Source organism: Trichosurus vulpecula, chromosome 8 (assembly GCF_011100635.1).
Source record: "Trichosurus vulpecula isolate mTriVul1 chromosome 8, mTriVul1.pri, whole genome shotgun sequence".
In the NCBI taxonomy this organism is placed as follows: domain Eukaryota; kingdom Metazoa; phylum Chordata; class Mammalia; order Diprotodontia; family Phalangeridae; genus Trichosurus; species Trichosurus vulpecula.
The window spans coordinates 5,528,354-5,550,021 of NC_050580.1; the positions used below are offsets into that span (position 1 = coordinate 5,528,354).

Genomic DNA, 21,668 nt, shown 5'->3' on the forward strand with positions numbered 1-21,668 from the left:
ACAACATAAATATTTGATTTTGTTCTAATGGACCCAAATGTGGAGTTCAGCGGCATGTAAATTAAACTGTCAAGTGATTCATCATCGTTAAGCCAGCCGTCTGAGGTTGGTTTACAAGGGTCAGAGCGGCTCCTAAGTAAAACAGCAATTGGCCTTAACATACATTTTGAATGAAAAAAGAAATGGAATAAAGAAAATCAGCCTTAAGTGTCACAAGCAGAGAGAGAGAGAAAAAATAATAGGTGTGTGAGGCCCTGGGCTTCTGCAGATGGAAAGTGTGGCTTTCCATAAGGCTGGGCCCATGAGTGCTCCTCCCGCCATGACTTCACCCTACACTTGATAATATTACCACAATATTGATTTTTGCAGCAATTTTTTTTGAAGCCCCGTAATGCACGTGGTTTGATGGGTAATTGTGCCACGACAGAAAGCCGATACATCGCCCGTGTATTGTTTTGAATGAACACTAATGATGTTGCTACAGAGAAAAGGAGTTGGCCCAGGATTGAAGTTTACCTCCTCATTTTCAGGAGCATCCACAATGAGCTGCTTCATCCTGGGGGAGTGGCAGAAATAAGCAAATGGTATAGACAAAAATAAAGGCAGGAAGGAAAATAAAGGCGATACCAAGAGACGGTCATGTGGCAAAAACAGAGATTGCAAGGGATGACATTTCTAAGTGATCAGAGACTAAGGAATTCTCATTCTTTTTAAGCCTTATTGGAAACAATCTAATCAAGGCTAAAACACAGAATAGTGAGAAAAATGAAAGCAGGGCGGGGCTGGGGGAGAGAACCCAAGTCCTGTGGTACGCATGGAAAGGGGCTCTAACAAATAATATTTATTAGAGGACACAGGCTGAGAATGATTTTCCCGGCAAATTAATTGCATGCATTTCATTTGTGTTTTGTCTGTTTCATGCATCATACACAAATATATTCCATGCTTTCTTTTTCTAATATACAAAAATTTATTAGGAATGCGGTCATGTTGAGCAATTACCCAGGCATTAAAATTCATCTTCTTTTCCCGCTTTTTGAAGTAGCTACATCTAATGGCTCTGTACTCTTCAATGTATTCATAACCCCAGGCAAGAACTAACAGAATAATTGCTTTACAGTTTTATAATGACATTAGCACCTGCAGCAACATCACCTTGGTTACCTCTTTTAACTGTGGTGATATATACCGTTCTCGAGGAGCGGGCATGTGAATAATCACGGATATTCAAATCGCGGCCGTCCACTGTACAAGGCGGCATACTCATCATCATAAAACTGTACATTTGTCAGGAAACAACGGCAGAAATCATTTGAGGTTTAATAGTTTCCATTTAACTGGAAGTCTGTTATGTCCTATTGAAAGGCAGCCAATTACACTTATGGCAGTGCCGGAGAAATATCCCTGGCGCTGCGTTTCCAAGCCCATTGGGCGCTAATCGTATTCACAGCGTGAGGCAGTGTGCAGAAGCGCCGCGCCGCAGATTGGAAAACAAACTTGTTCAAAGCATCCTTGACTGATTGGCTTCCACGTTTGGTGTCTCTCTGATATGACAAGACCACCACTTAAGAGCGGCTTTGAAAGTCAGGTTCATTAGTTAAGATACTATCCAGTAATAGGCAGATTAGGGATAAGAGCAGACGTCATTTTCCTAAACTATCCTTATGTTCCAATTGAGAAGGACCATATGGACAAGTAGGTGGAGGATATTTTCTGGGAATGAAAAATCGCTTGTACACGCGGTCATCTTAATTGCTTTAATCGTTGCTTAAAATTGAAAGGCATGTAAAAAGTCTTCGGGTATGATAGGAGAGATTATGAGTAATTATTAACACCTCTGAAAAACACTTTATCTTGCTCACCGAGAGCCGCTCGGGCTAACGAAACCTGATTAAGACAGCTGCGCCTTTCATTGATTATACCTGCTTCCTGACAAGTATAATTCTTTATTTGTATGCAAACTAGATGCATGCAACATCAAGCAGAGACACCCATTTCAGAGGTAAATGCCCATTGTAAGAGCCATCCATCCGGCAACTTTCAGGATTAAGTGCTGCTCCTATGAACGTATGGCGGGCACAAGAAGTGAGGCCGACAGTGATTAATCTTGATAAATAAAGAATCCAGAAGTGGGATGTTCAGAGAGATGAGAGAAACAATGAACCAGGCTTAGGGCTTCATAGTCAGTCACCACCTTTTCAAAAGCAGCACACATTTCATAGTGGAAGTCATGACAGTGCCGCTTATCACTAGACAATGGGATAGATTTGCATTAAGATGTTCAGACTGTTTGGCTCAGCCTCCCCAAACTGTGAGATGATGCACTTGCAGTGCTGCCAGGGGGTCCTAGGCCAGGAGATGCTTGCCCTACTCGACAGCCTGAACCCTCCATCTCAGCTAGAAAACTTTGGTAGCCCCTCGTGAGGATGAGAGGCTGACACCCACAGCTTGGTCGCAGAAATGGAGCCTGGTTACCCTTCAAAGCTAGGTAGTTTGGTAGCACCACCTCCTGCCATGAGGGACTTACTCGAATGTCCAATCTTCCTTTTTTTTCCTGAACCTCAAAAAAAGCAAACTTTCATATCTGCATAATTTTAGTTTCAGATATCTCGGCTCATTTTCAAGGGTTGGAAATCAACCCTAAACCAGTGCCTACGACAGCAGGAAATGTTTGGGGGGCGGCCCTCAGCTTAAAGACAGATATTTTCTGATGGCTCAAGGTACCCCCCAAAAAAGAAATGATAAAATGAAGCCCATTTGTATTTAAAATTAACCAAACTCTGGATTAATCCTCACCATGGTAAAGCTGGAGGTAGGCGTGCAGACATGGATAAGACAAAATTCAGTGCATCCATGCCCCCAGGCACAAGTACTCAACACTCTCGGAATGTGAAGTCATTTATGAAGTCCTTTACAACATGCAGTCAAAGAGGTTAATTGAAAAATTTCTTAATGTCATTATGAAAGAACTAGATTAACCCAAGTTAATTCACTTTATTGTTCAAAATAAAGAGGACTAAGCATTGAACTCACTCGCAAATTTGGGGCATGAATTAGGGGTGAGATGTTGTCTTTAAGGACTCTGCCAGTTTAATTAAGATATGGAAAATTACTTATTGTTCTTCGCCACTAAAGTGCTAGGAATTAACAGGCAAACGTGGCTGTGCCTGCGCTTTTCCTATCTCCACTGTGTGTGTTTGTTTGTTTAATACCCAAAAGACTACATCATTAAACCTCCGGCACTGATTCCCGCACCCAGCAGCAAGCGCCAGCATGGCACAGGCAGTGTTTGCCCCCACCCCAGCAGACCCCTTGGCTCGTCAATCATCAGGCAACAGCTGGATGTCTAACTCTGACGTGAAGGCACAGGCATGTGCCATGGTGTAACAGGACCTTCCCTTCGGGTCTCTACCTGGCCCGAGTCTGACAATAGCACGGGGTAGCATGGGTCCAGTTTGCTCAGTTTATCGGTCCCTTTCAGTGGCAGATGTGACCATAAACATGCAGACTCTTCTGAAAAGGAACAGGAGACCTTAGCTAGCACTTGCAGTGACATAAACCAGAGTTTACTTTTCCTTTAGGAAGTATTACTGAAGCGAGCAGCTGACCTTGTGGAAGCCCTGTATGGAATGCCCCACAACAACCAGGTAAGACTCTGATGCCCTTCATAGGATCCCACTTGGGCACCCTTTGATACAAGGGCATTTGGTGCAAGCCACCCGATGGGCACTAAGGAAATCCCTTCCCCTTCCCCATTGTTTTAGTCAGGAAGGACAGTTGAGCATAGGGTGCCAAAAGCATAACCAATCATTAAGGAGAGAGGATAACCTTGAACTTAGTCCAAAATATACTGTGGCTAATGGGAAGTCATAAGGAAGTTTGCTGAGCCAAGCCAGTGAGTGGATACAGCAGAATTTGTAGCCTTGGGGTAATAGACTCTAGCCATGATCCCCATGAAGTTAGTTTTCATGTCTTAAAAAAAATGTCCCCAGCAACAGTGGGTTCATACTCTCCTTCATATCCCTGGAGGCATTGGGAGAAGAAGGCTGGTTCAGTGCTGTGTGGCCATCTTCATCACTGGCATGGGCCAACACACAGAGTTACAGGATGTCAGTTCATAGCCTGTAGCAGGATTCCTAAATGGAGCGGCAGCAGGAGAGAGGCCGTGTAAGGAACCTGTTCCATCCCTGTCCTAGGAGATCATCCTGAAAAGAGCAGCTGACATCGCTGAAGCATTATACAGTGTGCCGCGTAACCACAACCAGATTCCTGCCCTTGCCAATACTCCAGCACACACTGGTATGATGGGAGTGAACTCCTTCAGCAGCCAGCTCGCAGTGAATGTCTCAGAGACATCACAAGCCAACGATCAAGGTATGTATTCGGACAAGGGTGAAGCTCTCCTCAAGCCCCCATGGACTCTTGGAGTTCATTAATGCTAGAGATGGGCCTTATCCCCATGGTTGAACCCAAAATTAGTCAGTGTAGTTGTTGAATACGGGGGACCCAATACTTCCTTTCTTCCCCCCCCCCCCCCCCCCGTTGGGATGAACCTAGTAGAACTAAGAGTCAGCTCTAAAACTGCTACTCAGCACGGTGTTTTCTGTGTAAGGGAACTTGAGTCTAAGTTTTAATGACATTACAATTAATGCATGTTGGTCTGTTACATGGTTAAACATGGTTTGCCAGAAATTTTCTTGAAGACAATCTTACATAGCTTTGTTTTCTAGGTAGTCGATAAAGTAGAGAATCATTATTGAAGTCACCCATAACTTTTTGATACCAGTATAACAGGGTTTGTGTTATCATCTCTTAGGATCTGGAGGGAAGAAATGACCTGAGTAGGCCCACGCACTTACCCTTAGACTTTCTTTTCTTGACAACAAAACTCTGCATTTGCCCCCTGCCTCTTCTGTTAAATATATCAACCATAGGAAACACTCGTAGGCTATCTCCCTTAGCTTTTCTCTTCGAAATATTTGCAGACACTACGCACCATATCATCCTTGTCCTCTCTCCACTCCCAAAACAACTCAGGTAATATCTGATAGCCATGGTCCCTGGGAAGTTAGTTATCCCCCTTGGGGTCAGCAGGCTTGCTACCATTGTTACTCCTGCTCCCCTTAATGAAATATGTGCTTACCAGCCTTACGATAAAAATATCAACCATTAGAATGAAGACCCCAAAACAACCTTTTAAGGCAAGATCCCTGGAACAAACAAGTTTTTTCCTGTCAGCGATGGCATTTGAAGGTCTGGGAGGGCTGAAAGTTCATCCGGTGTGTTGGTACAAACCAGGAATCAAGCCTGTTGATAATTGCTACTAAAGATAAACGTGAAGGCACCTGACACAACTGGATCGAAGAGAGCTTGGTTGACTGTCTCAGCCCGAGGAGAGACAACTTTAGGCAGGGTTGGCGTGATAAGGTTATCTTCAGCTGCGAGGGTTGATAGTGCAGTAACAAGGCGGTGCGATCAATTAAAAATGTCTACTCTGTGGTGTAGGTTCGCGGGGAAGCCCCCCCCAAGTGCGTATCACCAATAATAACGTGATTTTTGTGGGGGGGGTGGCTCTTAACAGTAGGCTACAGCCGCAATACAAGCAGTGTTTCCCCGCGAGGATACGTTCCCAGCAGTACACCCCAGCAGTCCAATTACAACACAGTGAGCAATAGCATGAATGGATACGGAAATGCCGGCATGCCCAATCTAGGCGTCCCTGGCTCTCCCGGATTTCTAAATGGCTCCTCAGCTAACTCTCCTTACGGCAGTAAGTGTCTGTTTTTGTAACGCGTCATCGCGCAGATTCATTTTTCCTACCGAACCCCAACACTTGCCTTGTCTTGATTTTTCTATGATGTGAGCTACTGGATAAAAGGAGGGGGTGACTCTGGAGGCTGGACATAAAAAATGGCTCTAAGAAATTGATTTCCAATGCGTTCTACCCAGCGTAGTCGCATGACACCAAACCAAAGAATTGGGCTGCGCAATTTGTAACCAAAGTCCAACACCAAAGAGTTTGCCTGTTATCCAGAGAGTGGCCAAGCCAAGAAAGTGTCATGTTTTTTTCCCGTTTCCTTTTCTCGATCTCTTACGAGGCGGGCGAGGCCTTATATGACTCTCTTTGTCCGTGTTTGCCGCGCACAGACCTCAAGCTGAGTCCTGATTCTCTTTGCTTTGTTGCAGTAGTACCGTCAAGCCCTACCATGGCAGCCTCTTCGGTCACCCTCCCTTCAAACTGTAGCAGTACGCACGGCATTTTCTCATTCTCACCTGCCAATGTCATCTCTGCAGTGAAACAAAAGAGCGCCTTTGCTCCAGTCGTCAGGCCCCAAGCTTCTCCTCCGCCATCGTGCACCAGCGCAAACGGGAACGGCCTTCAAGGTGAGTGGGGGCTCTGGGAGACGTCTCTGCCCGGTGGGTGGGTGGGGGTTGGCTTCATTCCACATGTGGGCGATTGGGTGCTGTCCAAGGGCATCGGATGGCATGGCCATAGTCAAGACTGAAATGAGGCAGGTGAACAAGTCAACCAGGGGACATCTTTAAAGCTAGTTGCACCCGCGTCTTTGGAGTCAGAGAGCACAACTGAATTTTGTACCCAATGCTGCCTCTGAAGGTTTTCCATCTTCTGTTTGGAAACAAAGCTGGGTTTGTCACTGACCTGTTTCTCGGAATCTCAATGGATCATCGACTGAGAGCTGGAAGGGACCTCAGAGGCCATCTGGTTCAACCCCTTCATTTCTCAGATGAGGAGACCAAGGCTTGCCCAAGGTCACAGGTAGTAAGTGATGAGGCCAGGATCGGGACCCAGGTCACTTGATTCTAGATCTGATCCTCTTTGCCCTGAGTTCTTGCTCCATCCCATAATGCATTGCATTACTGCCACTGCCTCCACTGATCTTCTAGCAGTGACATATTGCATGGTGTAGGGGATAACATGCTAGACTTGGCATCCCCTCTCTGACCACCTGGGACCTCCACAGTCTCTTTCATCTCTATGTCTATGATCTCATAATTCTACAATCCTTCCTAGCTGTGTGACCTTGGATAAATCACTGAACCTCTCTGTGCCTTAGTTACCTCACCTACGAGGTGAGGACATTGGATTCAATGATTTCTTAGGCCTCTTCTACCTCTGTCGATGTCTATGGTCCTTATTTTAATTCCTACATGTACACTTAATCCTTCTGGTTTGTTTTGGTTCAGTGGACGCAAGGTTCTGACTTTTTTCCTACCCAAACGTTTAAAAGATCCCATGAAGAAAAGCACAGTCGAAGGACGGGTGAGAACATTATTGATGTTAGTTACTGAAACAGGCACCTGTGCCCTGTGACATGGCAAGGCAGCATCCTGCTTCCAAGGCATAGGAGCTGATCAGGGCATCTGTCCAGAACTTGGGATGTTCTCAGCTTGAACGATTTAGTGGCACGACATTTGCCCTTCCCCGCTGGGTCCGACACTAAAGCTTGGTTTCAATATTGCCATTTTAAACAGATGAAATTGGAAATCTCTGACGCCGGGTGCTGGCCACTGCCTCTGCCAGCAGCTGTGTCCAGTTTGAGAGATGAGTGGCTGGTGGCAAGCTCTAAGGTGATACCTTACTGATTCCTCCACCATAAATGACATGTCCAACTTTATCCGTTCAGCCACTCAGAAGAATAGTAAAGGGCCAGAAACCTTTTTCTCTCCCCCCAAATCAAATTACTCAGGCTGACATTGTTGGTGTGGCCTCTGAAACGTTCTTAGGGAAGGGTGTGGAGGATCTGTTTTCATGGCATCAAAGACCAAGGCTGTCCACATACCAGGGAAGTGTATGCATTGATTGGTCCAGAGAGCTGTATGTATTGTCCCCTGGCCACATCTGTTGCCACCCCAGGCAGCAGACAGTATAGGAGGGTCTAGAGCTTAGTGGGGCTCCTTCCAAGGCATCTCCTCTTCTCTCAGGAGGGGGAAAAAGCCATGAAGTCAGGCCAGTCACCCCACAGACCTAAGAGGTCCATCTGATCACCTAGCTGTTCTGATTGTTAGTTTGGCCAGACGCTATTGAGTCCTTTTTCTTTTGTAACAGTGGACTTCAGAAACCATAAGGCTTAGGAAGGCCTGGTCATTCCTGACAGTGGCCAGAATGGACCACACCATCAGCTCTATCCCAGTCTTGCCATTTCAGGGTTGCATTTAAGATGGGCTCAAGTAGCAGCTGAATAATTCGGGCTGGTTTTAGGTGACAGCTGGGAGGGAGGCAGTGGCCAGACCTTCCTTCCCTCCAAGAATGGTTCCCATGCTCCCAGCTACGTGCTTGGCTCCCCCTGACATGGCCTCATCCCTTTATGGAATGCAACATTTTTAATGGGCATTTGCTACGGGTTGCCTGCAGCCCCCATGTCACAGTTGCCTGGCAAAAACGGAGAATTCCTGCGTTAGTATTTTCATCTTCACCAAGCCCTTAGCGACAAATGACATCATCAGAATCCATTCTTGGAATGTGTTCCTCCAGGTGGAAAGCCTATCTGACCCAACTGCCACTTTCCAGGACACTGTTATATCTTCTTTTTCTTCTTCTAACAGTTTAGGAAAAGTTGGGAAAGGGAAGGAGGGGCCTGAACATTCTCAGGGCTTTCAAAGGCTCCAATTTTCCCAGTTCCTGCTAGAGCATTAGGAAAGCTTAATGGAGGTTAGGAAGGAGCCTTCCGAGCCCATCCTAGCTCCATAGCAGACAGCCCAAATCACCCAGAGCCCTCAACCCCTCGCTACCTCACCACCTTAGTGCCTGCTGATGAGATCGCATCAGGAGTGTGTACATACATGAGTTGTAACGGTGAGTCTGAAATAAATTAATATTGTTGAAATTAATGAACTGAGAAATTGAAGCCCACATCGCTACACGAACAAGTGTATTAATATCTGTTATGCATAAATTAATGAGAAATATCATTCTGACAAAAATTAAACCACACTGAAGTTAAGACACTCTAAATTACATTCCTACCAAGCGGTTAACTTGAAAGAATCAGGGGCACTTGGCATTTCAATCCATAAGTGTTTGTTTATTTAAGACAGAGAGAGAGAGAGAGAGGGAGAGAGAGAGAGAGAGAGGAGAGAGAGAGAGAGAGAGAGAGAGAGAGAGAGAGAGAGAAATTAATGTTGCCTCTTTTCTGGCATGGATCTGTGGATTCCAAGGCAGGTGTGCAGCCTGGCCTTGACCTTAATCTTTGAGAGCCCTTGATTCAGGGAACTGAACAACCATTATAAGAAAGGACAATTAACAGAATGTCAAAATTGAGTTTTGCCACTTAGGACTGACTTGGGGGGTCAGGGTAAGGTGGAGAGAAACTGAGGTTAGGCTGATTTTGATTTGGAAACTTGAGAAGTGTCTGGTCCTTGCCGGGCAAAGTAAGCTGGCCTTGTCTGACATTACCAGAAGTGACCATGTTGTTTCTCAGCTGTCAACAGTGGCAGTCCCTGGGGAGTCTGGGCCTCTGTTTGCCATTAACAAAACGCTAACAGAAATGTCACATGTGTGGGAGGAAGCAGGATGCCTGCACCCCAAAAATATCAGCATCCTCTTCTCATTTGGAGAGAAGTCTTTGGGGGTCGTGGTAGAAGGGTCCCTTCACTGGATTTCCCCCATGTCCCATGCCCACATGGATACCCAACCTACGGATGAGAGAAAGAGAGAGACTTTGTGCCAGCAGCTCCTCCAGCTGTCTCTCTTTACCAAATGGATATTTATAATCACAGTGGTAAAGGTTTCCAAAGTACTTTACAGATATGATCTTGTCTGGGCCTCATGACAGCTCTGTGAGGTAGGTACTGTTACCATTCCCACTTTGCAGATGAGAAAGGCTATGTGACCAGCCCAGGGTCCTCATGTCTGAGATGAGATTTGAACCTGTCTCTCTGACCCCAACGCCAGCGTTCTACCAGCTGAGGGGAGAAGAATGTCCCTTGTACTTGCATACGAGTCTCACCACAAAGAGACCATGCTGTAGCTCCACCTTGTCCCCTGACCCCCTCGGAGTGGACCTGCTTTCTCCTGTCCTTGCTGTTAATGACAATGTGTGCTTTTGTCTCTTGTCTCTGTTTCTTTTTCAGCTATGTCTGGGCTCGTGGTCCCTCCCATGTAAGGTCACTTTTGTTTACCTACGTAGCATCAAGCATCGAAGGACGGGCTTCAGGGGACAAGTTTAGTTTATTAAGACATGCTGATGGAAACAGTATCTTCAAGACAAATCAGCACCGATTGAAATGCTACAGAAAAAGACTTTGTTTAAAGATTTTATTTAAACTCTTGAGAATCGACATGCAAACAACCTACTTCTTCACGAACAATTCCATTTATTGACTGAACTTTTCTCATCTTTTCACATTTCTCAGTTCTGAAGAATAAGGAGAAAAACAAAAGCAAAGCAACCCCTATTTTGTATAAAGTTTCCAATTCCGTCTTGGCTCTGTCTCGTACTTGCTCTGTGTGGGGAGAAACTTTGTGGATGCACCATTCGGGGTTTCATGAAACACTGATGAGAAATGCCTCAGAACATTTTGCTGTCCTCATCACTCGATTCACGATGGTTGTGTAGCTCTATAATGTGAAATATTTTTTTGTGGTGAACAAAGGGGGCCAAGGAGGTATGAGCCATCAAACTGGAAAAAACGAAAAAAAAAAACGATGACTATGATTAGGAGAAACTGGGGGTGGCAGGGAGGGAGGGAGGGTTTGGCGTTGCTTAACTTCATCTTAATGAAATGAAATGGAACTTTGTAACTTATTGTAGTTAGCGGTCGTACCTTTGATATTAAACTCTCTTGCCTTTGATGAGCGCACTGACAGAGAACAAAGGGCCACTGTCGTCTGTTGGTTCAAATGTACTTCCACTACTAGAGCTTCCTGTTAAGCAAGTGTGATCTGCCACATTTTTTCAACTTTTGCTAGCCCTGTATAAAACTGTTGCATTCTTAGGCTACTACTGTGGAGTCTGTTTCTTGTACCAGAAAATTGTCCTTTTGACTTCTAGCTCCTTCTTCCCTAATGTGTTTTGTATGTGGTTATAAAATGGTAGACTTTTGTGATTTTGCCAAAGTTGTAGCTAAATATTTATACACTTGTCTTGAATTTTTTTCAAATCCACTTAACTATTTAGAAAGCACGTTTTATTCCTTATGGGCCTGATAAGGAGTAAAGCCGTCTCCTCATCGTAACAGTTCCTCTCACATACACACTTGCAGTCACGAAGGGACTTTATTTTGTAACATATCAATTATAAATATTGTATTTATCTTTGAGATTTTGTACATTGCTTTGCCCATCCTTTGATTTCTTCCCATGTGTATTGGTTTCATCCTGGCCCGGTATCGTGATGCTGAAGGTTCTCAGCATTAAGCCAAGAATAGATGCCGGCTGCCTCAGTTTCCTTTGGAGGGGTCCGTGTCTTTACGTTTTATTTTTGCTGCCGAACTCTTGCTCTTGTTTAGACTTTCCATCCATTTTTTTTATTTTGAGGAAAAGTCAAAATTCATTGTTTATTTTTATATTATTTTTAAGTTATCTGAACAAATAATTTTGGGGAAAAAGTTGTTTGTTGTATAGTCAAAACAAAGTCGTGCCAGCTGGCTGTGATGAATACTCGTAGACTACGTGCATGTGATGCAGCAGCGCTGGGGGCTCCCCATCGGGACTCCCACTCGTGGCTGTCCTAATTCTTTTCTTTTTTGTAGAATGTAAAAAGTCACTTTTAGCTGCCACCCATGACTTTGCCACATAGCTGAACTGTGTTTACTGGAAAAATTCAGAGCCTAAAGTTTAAAATAAAATTTACTTCCGATGTTTTAATTCCAATGTTTGCCACATTAACTTCTCTGATGCCTTAAAAGTGGACTTCTCTGACGAATCTCTGTGCTGTTTTATCACGGGCTTACACCACAGTTGTTAACCACAACTTCATTTGGAACAATTTACTGCGTTAAAAAAAAAAGAAAGAAAAAGCACAAACCCGGTGTCTAGTCCTGTAGCTCCTTTGTGTGTCCGTTTCTGCTGCGATATGCACCCTCTTCCCCCCTGCACTCCTCCCTAGCCATGGTTTCGGAGGAAGCCAAGGTCATGTGGAATTTTTATATATTTTTTTTTTTTACAGAACATTTTTGTAGTATGACCCAACAGCGATGGCTGGACTTTTTAAACTGGAATGACCTCCTGAATATATTGTGCCTCCCTGTGCCAAATCCATAGTGGTTCCAAAAGGTTGATTTGTTTTTCTTTGCACTAAATGCTTTGCAAATGCAGCAGAATTCAAATTTCCAACAAAAAAGGAGGGACTTTTTTTTTCTTTCTGGACAAAAATGCACATTTAGTAACATGTTTACTAAAGGGAGTACAAAAACAAACGAGACAGTACATCACAGCATTCCCGTGCATGCTACACGTTTATGCTGTGATCACTCCTAAGGCTTAGCTAAGTGGAAAAGCCTGAGAAGTCACTTTGGAACTGAATTGCCTCAGTTTTATTTTGTCTAAGTAAAGGTTTTGATCTTAAAAAAAAATAAAAAAGAGGTCCCGTGTACATGTTGAGCAAGTTTGCCAGTTTCCTCATCACTGCGGCAATCTGTTTGTGTTCTAGATGACTTAGTCAGCTCTCCATCGCTTCCTTGTCTCCAAACTGAACGCTTCACTAAATGGTAGATTTTCCTGTTAAAGACCCTACAATAAGATTGTTTTATCTGTACATTTTTTCAGATATTTAACTGTATAAAAATGTTCATTTTACACAATATTTAATTAAAGTATTTCTTGTCTGTGAATTTCACTTTTAGTACTTTTATCTGGTTTTGATTATTAAAAATGTCTGACAAAACACCAAAAACCCACACACATTGGGGGTTTCATTTGTAAAGGATGGAAACCAGAGCCATGCCTGGGCGTAGATAAGATTCAGAGAATGACCTTCCCCAAAGTTATCAATCCTCCAGCCCTTTCCTTACCTGCTTTGTAGACATGCCGTCAATACCAAGGGGAAAGATACTTTTTTTATTACTCAATATGTTGGCTGTCTATGTTTTACATGGAGGTCGGAGATACACACACATGCATATATACTTGGGAAGTTCTGGCTATAGAATATCTCAACACATTACTCATTTCTGTGAAAACGAACAGATGAATGATGATGCCTACCTGACTGTTTAAATAACAGTTGGAATTAGATTGGGCTAAAAGATCCTGGAATCCCTGAATCTGACAGATGGGAGGGAGCTTTGAAGACATGGCAGACCCATGTGCTTCCACCCTCTTCTCCCAAGGCAACCCCCATGAGCAAACATCTTGGTTTCTCCCCTGGAAAGTCAGGATCCTGGATGCCCCCATTGTGCTCTTGCTCCCTAGGTCTTAACACGCACAGAAAGTGTGACTGCAACAGAGGCCATGAACGACATGGGGGTGGGGTGGGAGAGCATCTGTGGGTGACCAAAACCAGGGTGTATTGGTGAGCTTGGTGCTCTGACAGCTTCCCAAAGCCTCCACATGCCTTTTCACCCTTTGAGCTCAGGAGTCATCTCAAAAGGCACAGTCTTCTTGGTGGATGCTCCTCTCTGCATCGTTGTGCTGCTTGTAACGAGCTGTGCCAGGAGGGTGGGATTTCTCATTTATGTGCCCCACATTCAGCTCATACAAGTTTTCGGTGCTCACGCTTCTACTGCCATTTGGATTTTTTTTTCATTTTCCACTGAATGAGAGATTGGCTTTGCATGTTTTGGCTTGAAGCTCTCTAGCACAGACACATGAGTGTGATCTAAATTAGTGTTCACAAATGTCATCTTAATTACTTGTTCTGCTGAGCAAAACAGGAAACAATTATTCAAAACAGAAAGGGACTTGCGAATACCTTTTCCCCCTCTCTTCCCCATTTACCATCTCTTCATTGTGAGTGGGTAGCCCTGGAGCAGGCTGAAGGCAGCCAGGCTGGCTCGTCCCCCTCCCCCTTACTCAAGGGGGCTCAAAAGATGCTGGGCCACTCTTCCTTCTAGGTCTGTTTGTAAAGGTCTGTATAATGAGGAGGAGCTGGACGATTAGCCAGATCCTCAATGGAGGAAAAAATACAAGGGGAGAAATGCCCATTTCTTACTATGGATAGCAGATCCTAGCAATGTCTACCCACCTCTGACACACCAAGTGTCTATAGCTCGGGTGTGAAAAAGTGTGCCAGCCGTGGCCACAGGCTTCTAGAAATTATTTTATCTTTGTATTTCTAATTGCAAGCAAGAACCAAAGTCTCTAAAAATATCTGCCAATTACTGTCGAGCAGCCTTTTCAAGTCTTTGAAGCTTTTAAAGATTATTCAAAGCACTTGGAATGGGCTTCAATCTAATGCCTCATTTCATTGCATTAAACAGCCTAGTTAATAAAGAATCGATATATTCAAAGGGCAAGGTTATCTTTTGTCTATAAGGGGTGGTGTCATTCTGAACCTTTTATAGTTCAAATGCTGAAAAAGACCTCATGAAATCCATACTCATCAAGTGGGTCAACTAGACCAATAAAAAGGCCCTCAAAGAATGGCTGTCCTTCTCTAAAACAAGTCGACGCCTTATCTACCTCACAGAGAGCTTCCAAATAATCAGTCAGAAAATGTCAATTTCTCATCAGGACAAGAGGCCCTGATGATCATTTTTTCTAGAGAATACATCCAATTAAGAGAATGCAGAGGCAGGCCCCCTGATTTGTAGCTTAATATGTCGCCTGCAGCAGCCTGGGATGAAGGTCTGAGGAGATGATAAGAGCTGTTGATAACTGAAGTGTCGATATGCCAAAGAAGGATTTCTGAATGTGAGCTCTTGGGCCGTCCCCCTCCTCAGGCCGATCCCAGGGCCTGATAACCGGGCATCTGCCAACCGACACCACATGTTGGTCTCCACAATTAATGTACTGAATAAACCGCACAAAAGGGTTCGGAGGCTTTATACTCATTGAGACAATTCCCTGTTTTACCCTTCAAGGATTTCTTTCATGTTTGAATAAGGTTGCTTTTAATGAAACTTAAACTCATCAGAGGAAATCAAAAACCTCAAATCAGATTACACATTGATTTTTTGGGTCGTTTGTCATCGCCCGATGCGATGCCATAAGTTTCACAGGGGAAAATAAAAAAGGCAAAGCGCCCGCGAGCTGGGGGAGAGTATGTGGATGCCTCAGGGACACTCTGGCAGGACAGCCAGGTGCTGCCCAGAATTCTGCTGGGCTGGGCTGGGATCCCGTTGAACTGACGCACGAACCCTGGGCATTGTCTCAAGACGGCAATGTTCTCATCAGTGTTGATGGCCAACTTATAGCCTGCCATCCAAGGGTGTCCACACATCAAAGGCACTTGGTCATGATACGATGACCTGTGGAGTGTCTGTCTCCTCCGGGTCAGTTTGTCAGCATTTCATGGAGGTAAAGACTGGGCTTATTTTGATAATATTCAAGAGATTATGATCCTCTTCTGGGTAGGAGGGGTTGGCTATTTCCTATAAGCCTCATTTTAATATTCATTCATTTATTTAGCCAACACTTTTGGACACTATATCTATCGACCTTTATTCTGGGCCTTGTGGAACTGCCAAGGGTTAGTCTAGTTGGGGAGCGGTAGACCCAAGTCCGTTGCTCTATGAAGCGGAGGATGCAGCAGGTTCGTGAGGTCTCCAGGGTCCTGGGGGGTGCTTTGGAATTTCTGTCAGGTGATGAGGAGTGGAGGGGGTGGGTGGGGGTGACTTTCACAAACTTCTTGTGTTAATCAGTCTGAAGGAAACAACTCAAGGACAGTTGCCATGTAATGAAACTTTCCATTGGTGGGGGTTAAACCTCATTTTCTGAAGTTATGAATACTCTAAATCAAGGGAGCCTAGAACATTAGAGCTGGAAGGGACAGTGGAGACCATTTGGGTCAACTCTTTCATCTTCTGCAGGAGAATTTGGGCCTAGAGAGGCAAAGAAACTCAAGAAAATTTGCACAGTTTGTGGTGAAACTGTGGCATGGAGACCTCCTCCTTGCTACCGGTCCTTTGCTTTTTCCACCATAACATGAGAAAACTAGAACCTCAAAAGAGCATTTGGTGCTATTTTACCCCAGAATTCATAATTTTCTCCACTAGACAGATCTTATTAAGTTTGATTTTACAAATAATCTTGGGATTGATTTAAATTTATAAGAACAAAAGCCATTCCCCAATGGATAATTGGTGCAAGGATATGAACAAGAAGTTCTCAAGAGAAGAAACCTATAGTCATGAGGAAAAAATGCTCCAATCACTAATAAATAGAAAAATTCAAATTAAAGAAATTTGACTTCACACCCAACTGGATTGGCAGAAATAACAGAAAAAGGAAAATGACAGATATTGGAGGGTCTGTGAGACAGTAGACACACTGATGATGTACAGCTACAATAATTCAGAAAACAATTTGGAATTATGCAACAAAAGTTACTAAATGGTGTATGAGCTTTGACCCAGCTATACCACTGGTAGGCTAATACCCAAAAGAGACCACCTCTCTCTCTCTCCTCTATCTCTCTCTCCATATATAAACATAGACACGCACACACACATCATACATATATGTATATGCATACATATATGGATGCATGTATATATGAAGAGGTCTTATATGTACAAAAATATTGCTAGCAGCCCTTTTTATAGTGGCAAAACCCCCTGGAAACTAAGGGCATGATATTCATCCATTGCCGAATGGCTGAATAAATTGTGGTATATGAATGTGATGGAATATTACTGTGCTATAAGAGATGAGAAAATTGGTAATTTAGGAGAGGGAAGAGAACAGGCATGCACACAGTGCCTACCTCATGCCAGGCATTGTGCTTGCTGAGCACTTGACAAATATGATTTCACTGGATCCTTACAACAATGCTGTGAGGTAACTGCTGCTATTATCCCCGTTTTATGGTTGGGGAAATTGAGGCACAGAGAAATGAAGTCATTTGTCCAGGGTTACATAGCTAGGCAGTGTCTGAAGGCAGATTTGGAACCAGGTCTTCCTAATTCCAGGCCCAGCATTCTATTCACTGGGTCACCTAACATCAATATTATAAAAATGGACAGGTTTCAGGACTTTCTATAAACCAATTAAAATTGAAACAAGCAAAGCCAGGAGAATAGTGACTATAAGAACAACAGAAGAACCATGCTGTGCATTTCCTGCCAGACAGGAGCAGAAGGAGACAGACCTTTTTGGACATGGCCAATGAGGAAATATGTTTTCTTTGATGGTACATATCTGTTGCAAGGAATTTGCTCTTCTCTCTCTTTTTTTGGTGGAGCAAAGGTAGAGGAAAAGAAAATACATTTCTGTTCACTAAAAATAAAACTTTGAAAACATAAAAAGCAAATTGGGGAAATTTAAAAATGTGATTTTTGGTCATGTTCTATTAATTTAGGAACATAAAATATTTGGTGTATAATTTTCTTTGTTCATAAAATGATTGAGTTTGGTATGTGATATTCAATCATGTTTTACTAATTTTTTTGTTTTGTTCTTAATAATTAGAACTTTTAAAATTTATTTTATTTTATTTTTAAATTTATTTATTTCATGTTTTCAACATTCACTTTTATAAGATTTAGAGTTCTAAATCTGCCCCCTTCCCCAAGACAGCAAGCAATCTGCTACAGGCTATACAGTTACATTCATGTTAAATATATTTCCACATTAGTCATATTCTGGAAGAAGAATCAGAACCAAAGAGAAAAACCACAAGAAAGAAAAAATTTAAAAAAGTGAAAATAGTATGCTTTGACTCCATATTCAGATTCCATAATTCTTCCTCTGGATGTGGATAGCATTTTCTATTGTGGGTCTTTTGGAATTATCTTAGATCATTATATTGTTGAGAAGAGATAAGTCTATCAAAGCTGATCATTGCACGGTGTTGCTGTTATTGTGTACAATGTTCTCCTGGTTCTGCTCACTTCACTTTGCATCAGTTCATGTAAACCTTTCCAGGTTTTTCTGAAATCTGCCTGCTCATCATTTCTTATGGCACAATAGTATTCCATTACATTCGTATACCACAACTTGTTCAGCCATTCCCCAGTTGATGGGCATCCCCTCAATTTCCAATTCTTTGCCACCACAAAAAGAGCTGCTATAAATATTTTTGTACATGTGGGTCCTTTTCCCCTTTTTATGATCTCTTTGGGATATAGACCTAGTAGTGGTATTGCTGGATAAAAAGGTATGCAGTTTTATAGCCCTTTGGGCATAGTTCCAAATTGGTCTCCAGAATGGTTGGATTAGTTCACAACTCCACCAACAATGCATTAGTGTTCCAATTTTCCTACATCTTCTCTAGCATTTATTATTTTCCTGCTTTGTCATGTTAGCCAAACTGATAGGTGTGAGGTAGTACCTCAGAGTTGTTTTAATTTGCATTTCTCTAGTCAGTAGTGATTTAGAGCATTTTTTCATATGATTATAGATATCTTCAATTTCTTCATCTGAAAACTGTCTATTCATATCCTTTGATCATTTATCAATTGGGGAATGACTTGTATTCTTATAAATTTGACTCAGTTCTCTATACATTTTAGAGACAAGTCCTTTATCAGAGACACTGGTTGTAACAATTGCTTCCCAGCTTTCTGCTTTCCTTCTCATCTCGGGTGCATTGGCAAAACTTTTAAATTTAATGTAATCAAAATTATCCATTTTGCATTTCATAATGTTCTTTATCTCTTGTTTGTTCATAAATTCTTCCCTTCTCCACAAACCTGACAGGTAAACTATTTCTTACTCCCCTGATGTGTTTATAGTAATCAGCCTTCATATCTAAACCATGTACTCATTTTGACCTTATCTTGGTATGTGGTGTAAGATGTTGGTCTATGCCTACTTTCTGCCATGCTATTTTCCAGTTTTCCCAGCAGTTTTTGTCAAATAGTGAGTTCTTATTACAGAAGCTGGAGTCTTTGGGTTTATCAAACAATAGATTAATATAGTCATTGATTACTGTGTCTTGTGTCCTAACCTGTTCCACTGATCCAGCACTCCATTTCTTAGCCAGTACCAAATAGTTTTGATGATTTCTGCTTTATAATACAGTTTTAGGTCTGGTACAGTGTGGCCACCTTCTCTTGCATTTCTTTTCATTAATTATACCTTGATATTCTAGACCTTTTGTTCTTCCAGATGAATTTTATTATTTTTTCTAGCTCTATAAAATGATTTTTGGTAGTTTGATTAGTATGACACCGAATAAGTAAATTAATTTAGCTAGAATTGCCATTTTTATTATATCAGCTGGGCCCAACCACGAGCCACTGACATTTTTCCAATTATTTAGATGTAACTTCATTTGTGTGAAAAATGTTTTGTCATTGTGTTCAGGTTCCTAGGTTTGTCTTGGCAGGGAGACTCCCAAATATTTCACATTTTGCTCATTTTTTTTAAATAAAAGGTAGGAAGATGACAGTTCTGGAGAGCTTTAAATGCCAAACTAAGGATTTTATATATTTGGTCCTACAGGTAAGAGACAGCCAGCAAAGCTCATCGAGAGGGCATCGTGGAGGGGTGTGAGGCTGGCATACAGACTCTTCAGAAAGATTCTCATTGAGCAGAGGATGAGTTGGAGTGGAGACAGACTGGAGGCAGAGAGGGCAGGAGGCTACTACAGTAGTCCTGGTGGGAGGTGAAGAGAGCCTGAACTGAGGTGGTGGCCTCAAGAAGGAAACCTACGTAAGAAAGGTTACAAAGATAGAAATGACAGGGTTTGACAAAGAGTTGGATCTATAGATGAGCAAGAGGAAAGAGCTGAGAATGTCACAAAAACTGTGGTCTGAGGGACCAGGAAGAATAATGGTAATGGGGGCAGGGTGTGGGTTGTGTTGTGAATGTTGACCTTGAGTTGTCTATGAGGCAGTAGTTAGCTAATTGGTGATTTGGGGCCAGCACTCAAGAGACGATACACACACATATGTACATGTGCATATGTATATATACACATATCTATATTGATATGAATACTGAAATATAAATATAGGCATATGGGCATCATTTATATCAGAACAAGGAAAACAATATACATAGTGACTAAGGTGATGAAAATGGAAAGAAAAAACAAACTTTGAACTGTGTCATCATGCTGACCCACCACATGTCCCCGTCCCCTTTCCTTCCTCCTTTGCATGGATAGGGAGCCACGGGTATGGATCAGTGCAATTTCTATTAGACAGGGTAATTTTGCTAAATTCTCTCTCTCTCTCTCTCTCTCTTTATTTTGTTGTTAAAAGGAATGTCACTCTCCCTGGGAAGGGAGAATACACTAGAATATGAAGGTGCTCATATAAACAAAATCAAAAGTTCACAAAATGAAATAAAATAGAATATCTGCTACAATTTACCAAAAACCCAAACAACATCAAATCATCATGAAATGTTGGCCACCTTGGGCCAGCATCAGGCAGATGGTCCAGGCAGAAAGGTCGAATCCGCCCCTCCGAAGCACTTCCTAGTCAAGCTTTCAAGCATAATCTGCTTTCAAAGTCAGAGTTTGGGAACTCTATTAAAATTCTGCACCTCTTAAAAGCAGGAGAAAGAAGAAGCTGACTCAAGATCTGCAGTTCCCTGCCCCTGAAGGAAAGCACCTCCGTGGGATTGCCCATAGATTTCCTCTGTAGTTTCTTCTTTATCAGAAAGAAGAAGAATTAAGCTGCACATTAGTAGGGAGCAAATCATTTGCGTGCCAATCCCCATGCTCAGAATGAGTCAGCATGCCTTGCACTGGGTACAAAGTGCTGCCTTATAGAAATGCCATCTGAGCCTAGAGCCCCCTGAAATAAGCAGGAACCCACAAGGAACAAGAATCATGAAGGTCTTGAAGTGATCTAAATGGCAAGGGGCTTAGGGGCCTGCCTGGGACTCAGAAGAGCCTCAGCCTGTGGACACGGCTCCTTCCTCCATCCATGCTGATGTTCGCCCCTCCTTTGGGATTAGTGTTCGTGTTCTTGGGTCGATCCTCCAAAGAGGATTTAGCCACTCCCCTGGATCTCCAGGTAGCAGTGTGGTGTTCTCTCTCATTCTTACCATATAATGAGCTCCACCTTTTCTCAAATGGATGAATGGGATCCGGAGACCTTCTTTCATGTTCTGACTTTCAGGCATGATGCACTATGGCCTTCTAGCTGCCATTGGCTTTTCCATTGTCCTTTGGTCTGCTGGAGGCGCGAGTCATCAGACCGCAGAACTGGAGTCAGAAGGGCTTGAGAGAATGTCTAAATCAATGCTTAATTAAATAGATGAGGAAACTGAGGCCCAACAGGTTGGAACTCACCCAAGGCCACCCACGGTGTTATTGCTGCCTGAGGATTTGAACCCAGCTCTTGTGACACCAGCTTCAAGGCTCTTTCTGCTACGCAATCCTGACATTAAAATGCTGAGATCATGGTGCTCTCACAGTTATTGGGAATATTAGTGTGAAAGATATGGGCTTTTGTAGAGGAGAGAAGCTTAGGATCATTGAAAACACCAGACAGTTTCCTATTGCAATCCAGACCTAGATCTTCCTCCTGTTCGTTCAGAACCTTCAAGACAGCTGATGGTGCAGTGGATAGATAGTGGATAGTGCCTGGACTGGAGTCAGTAAGATCCAAGTTCAAATCCAGCCTCAGGCACTTACTAGCCATGTAAC

At 43.0% G+C, this 21,668-nt stretch overlaps 1 protein-coding gene across 10 annotated transcripts in view; it reads left to right on the top strand.

Moving 5' to 3' along the window:
• EBF3 (EBF transcription factor 3) overlaps window positions 1–10,721 on the top strand; it is a 148,247-nt gene extending 137,526 nt beyond the window's left edge. For 5 of the 10 annotated variants that reach the window (XM_036735258.1, XM_036735259.1, XM_036735260.1 and 2 more), the window contains 5 exons: window positions 3,582–3,647; window positions 4,197–4,374; window positions 5,585–5,770; window positions 6,187–6,384; window positions 10,093–10,721. In XM_036735258.1, coding sequence (XP_036591153.1) covers window positions 3,582–3,647; window positions 4,197–4,374; window positions 5,585–5,770; window positions 6,187–6,384; window positions 10,093–10,124 — 660 coding nt within the window. In that variant the 3' untranslated portion in view covers window positions 10,125–10,721. Of the gene's footprint in view, window positions 1–3,581; window positions 3,648–4,196; window positions 4,375–5,581; window positions 5,771–6,186; window positions 6,385–10,092 lie in introns of all 10 variants that reach the window. The other 5 variants (XM_036735262.1, XM_036735264.1, XM_036735265.1 and 2 more) reach the window with 3 other exon arrangements.
• Window positions 10,722–21,668: the final 10,947 nt, after the last annotated feature.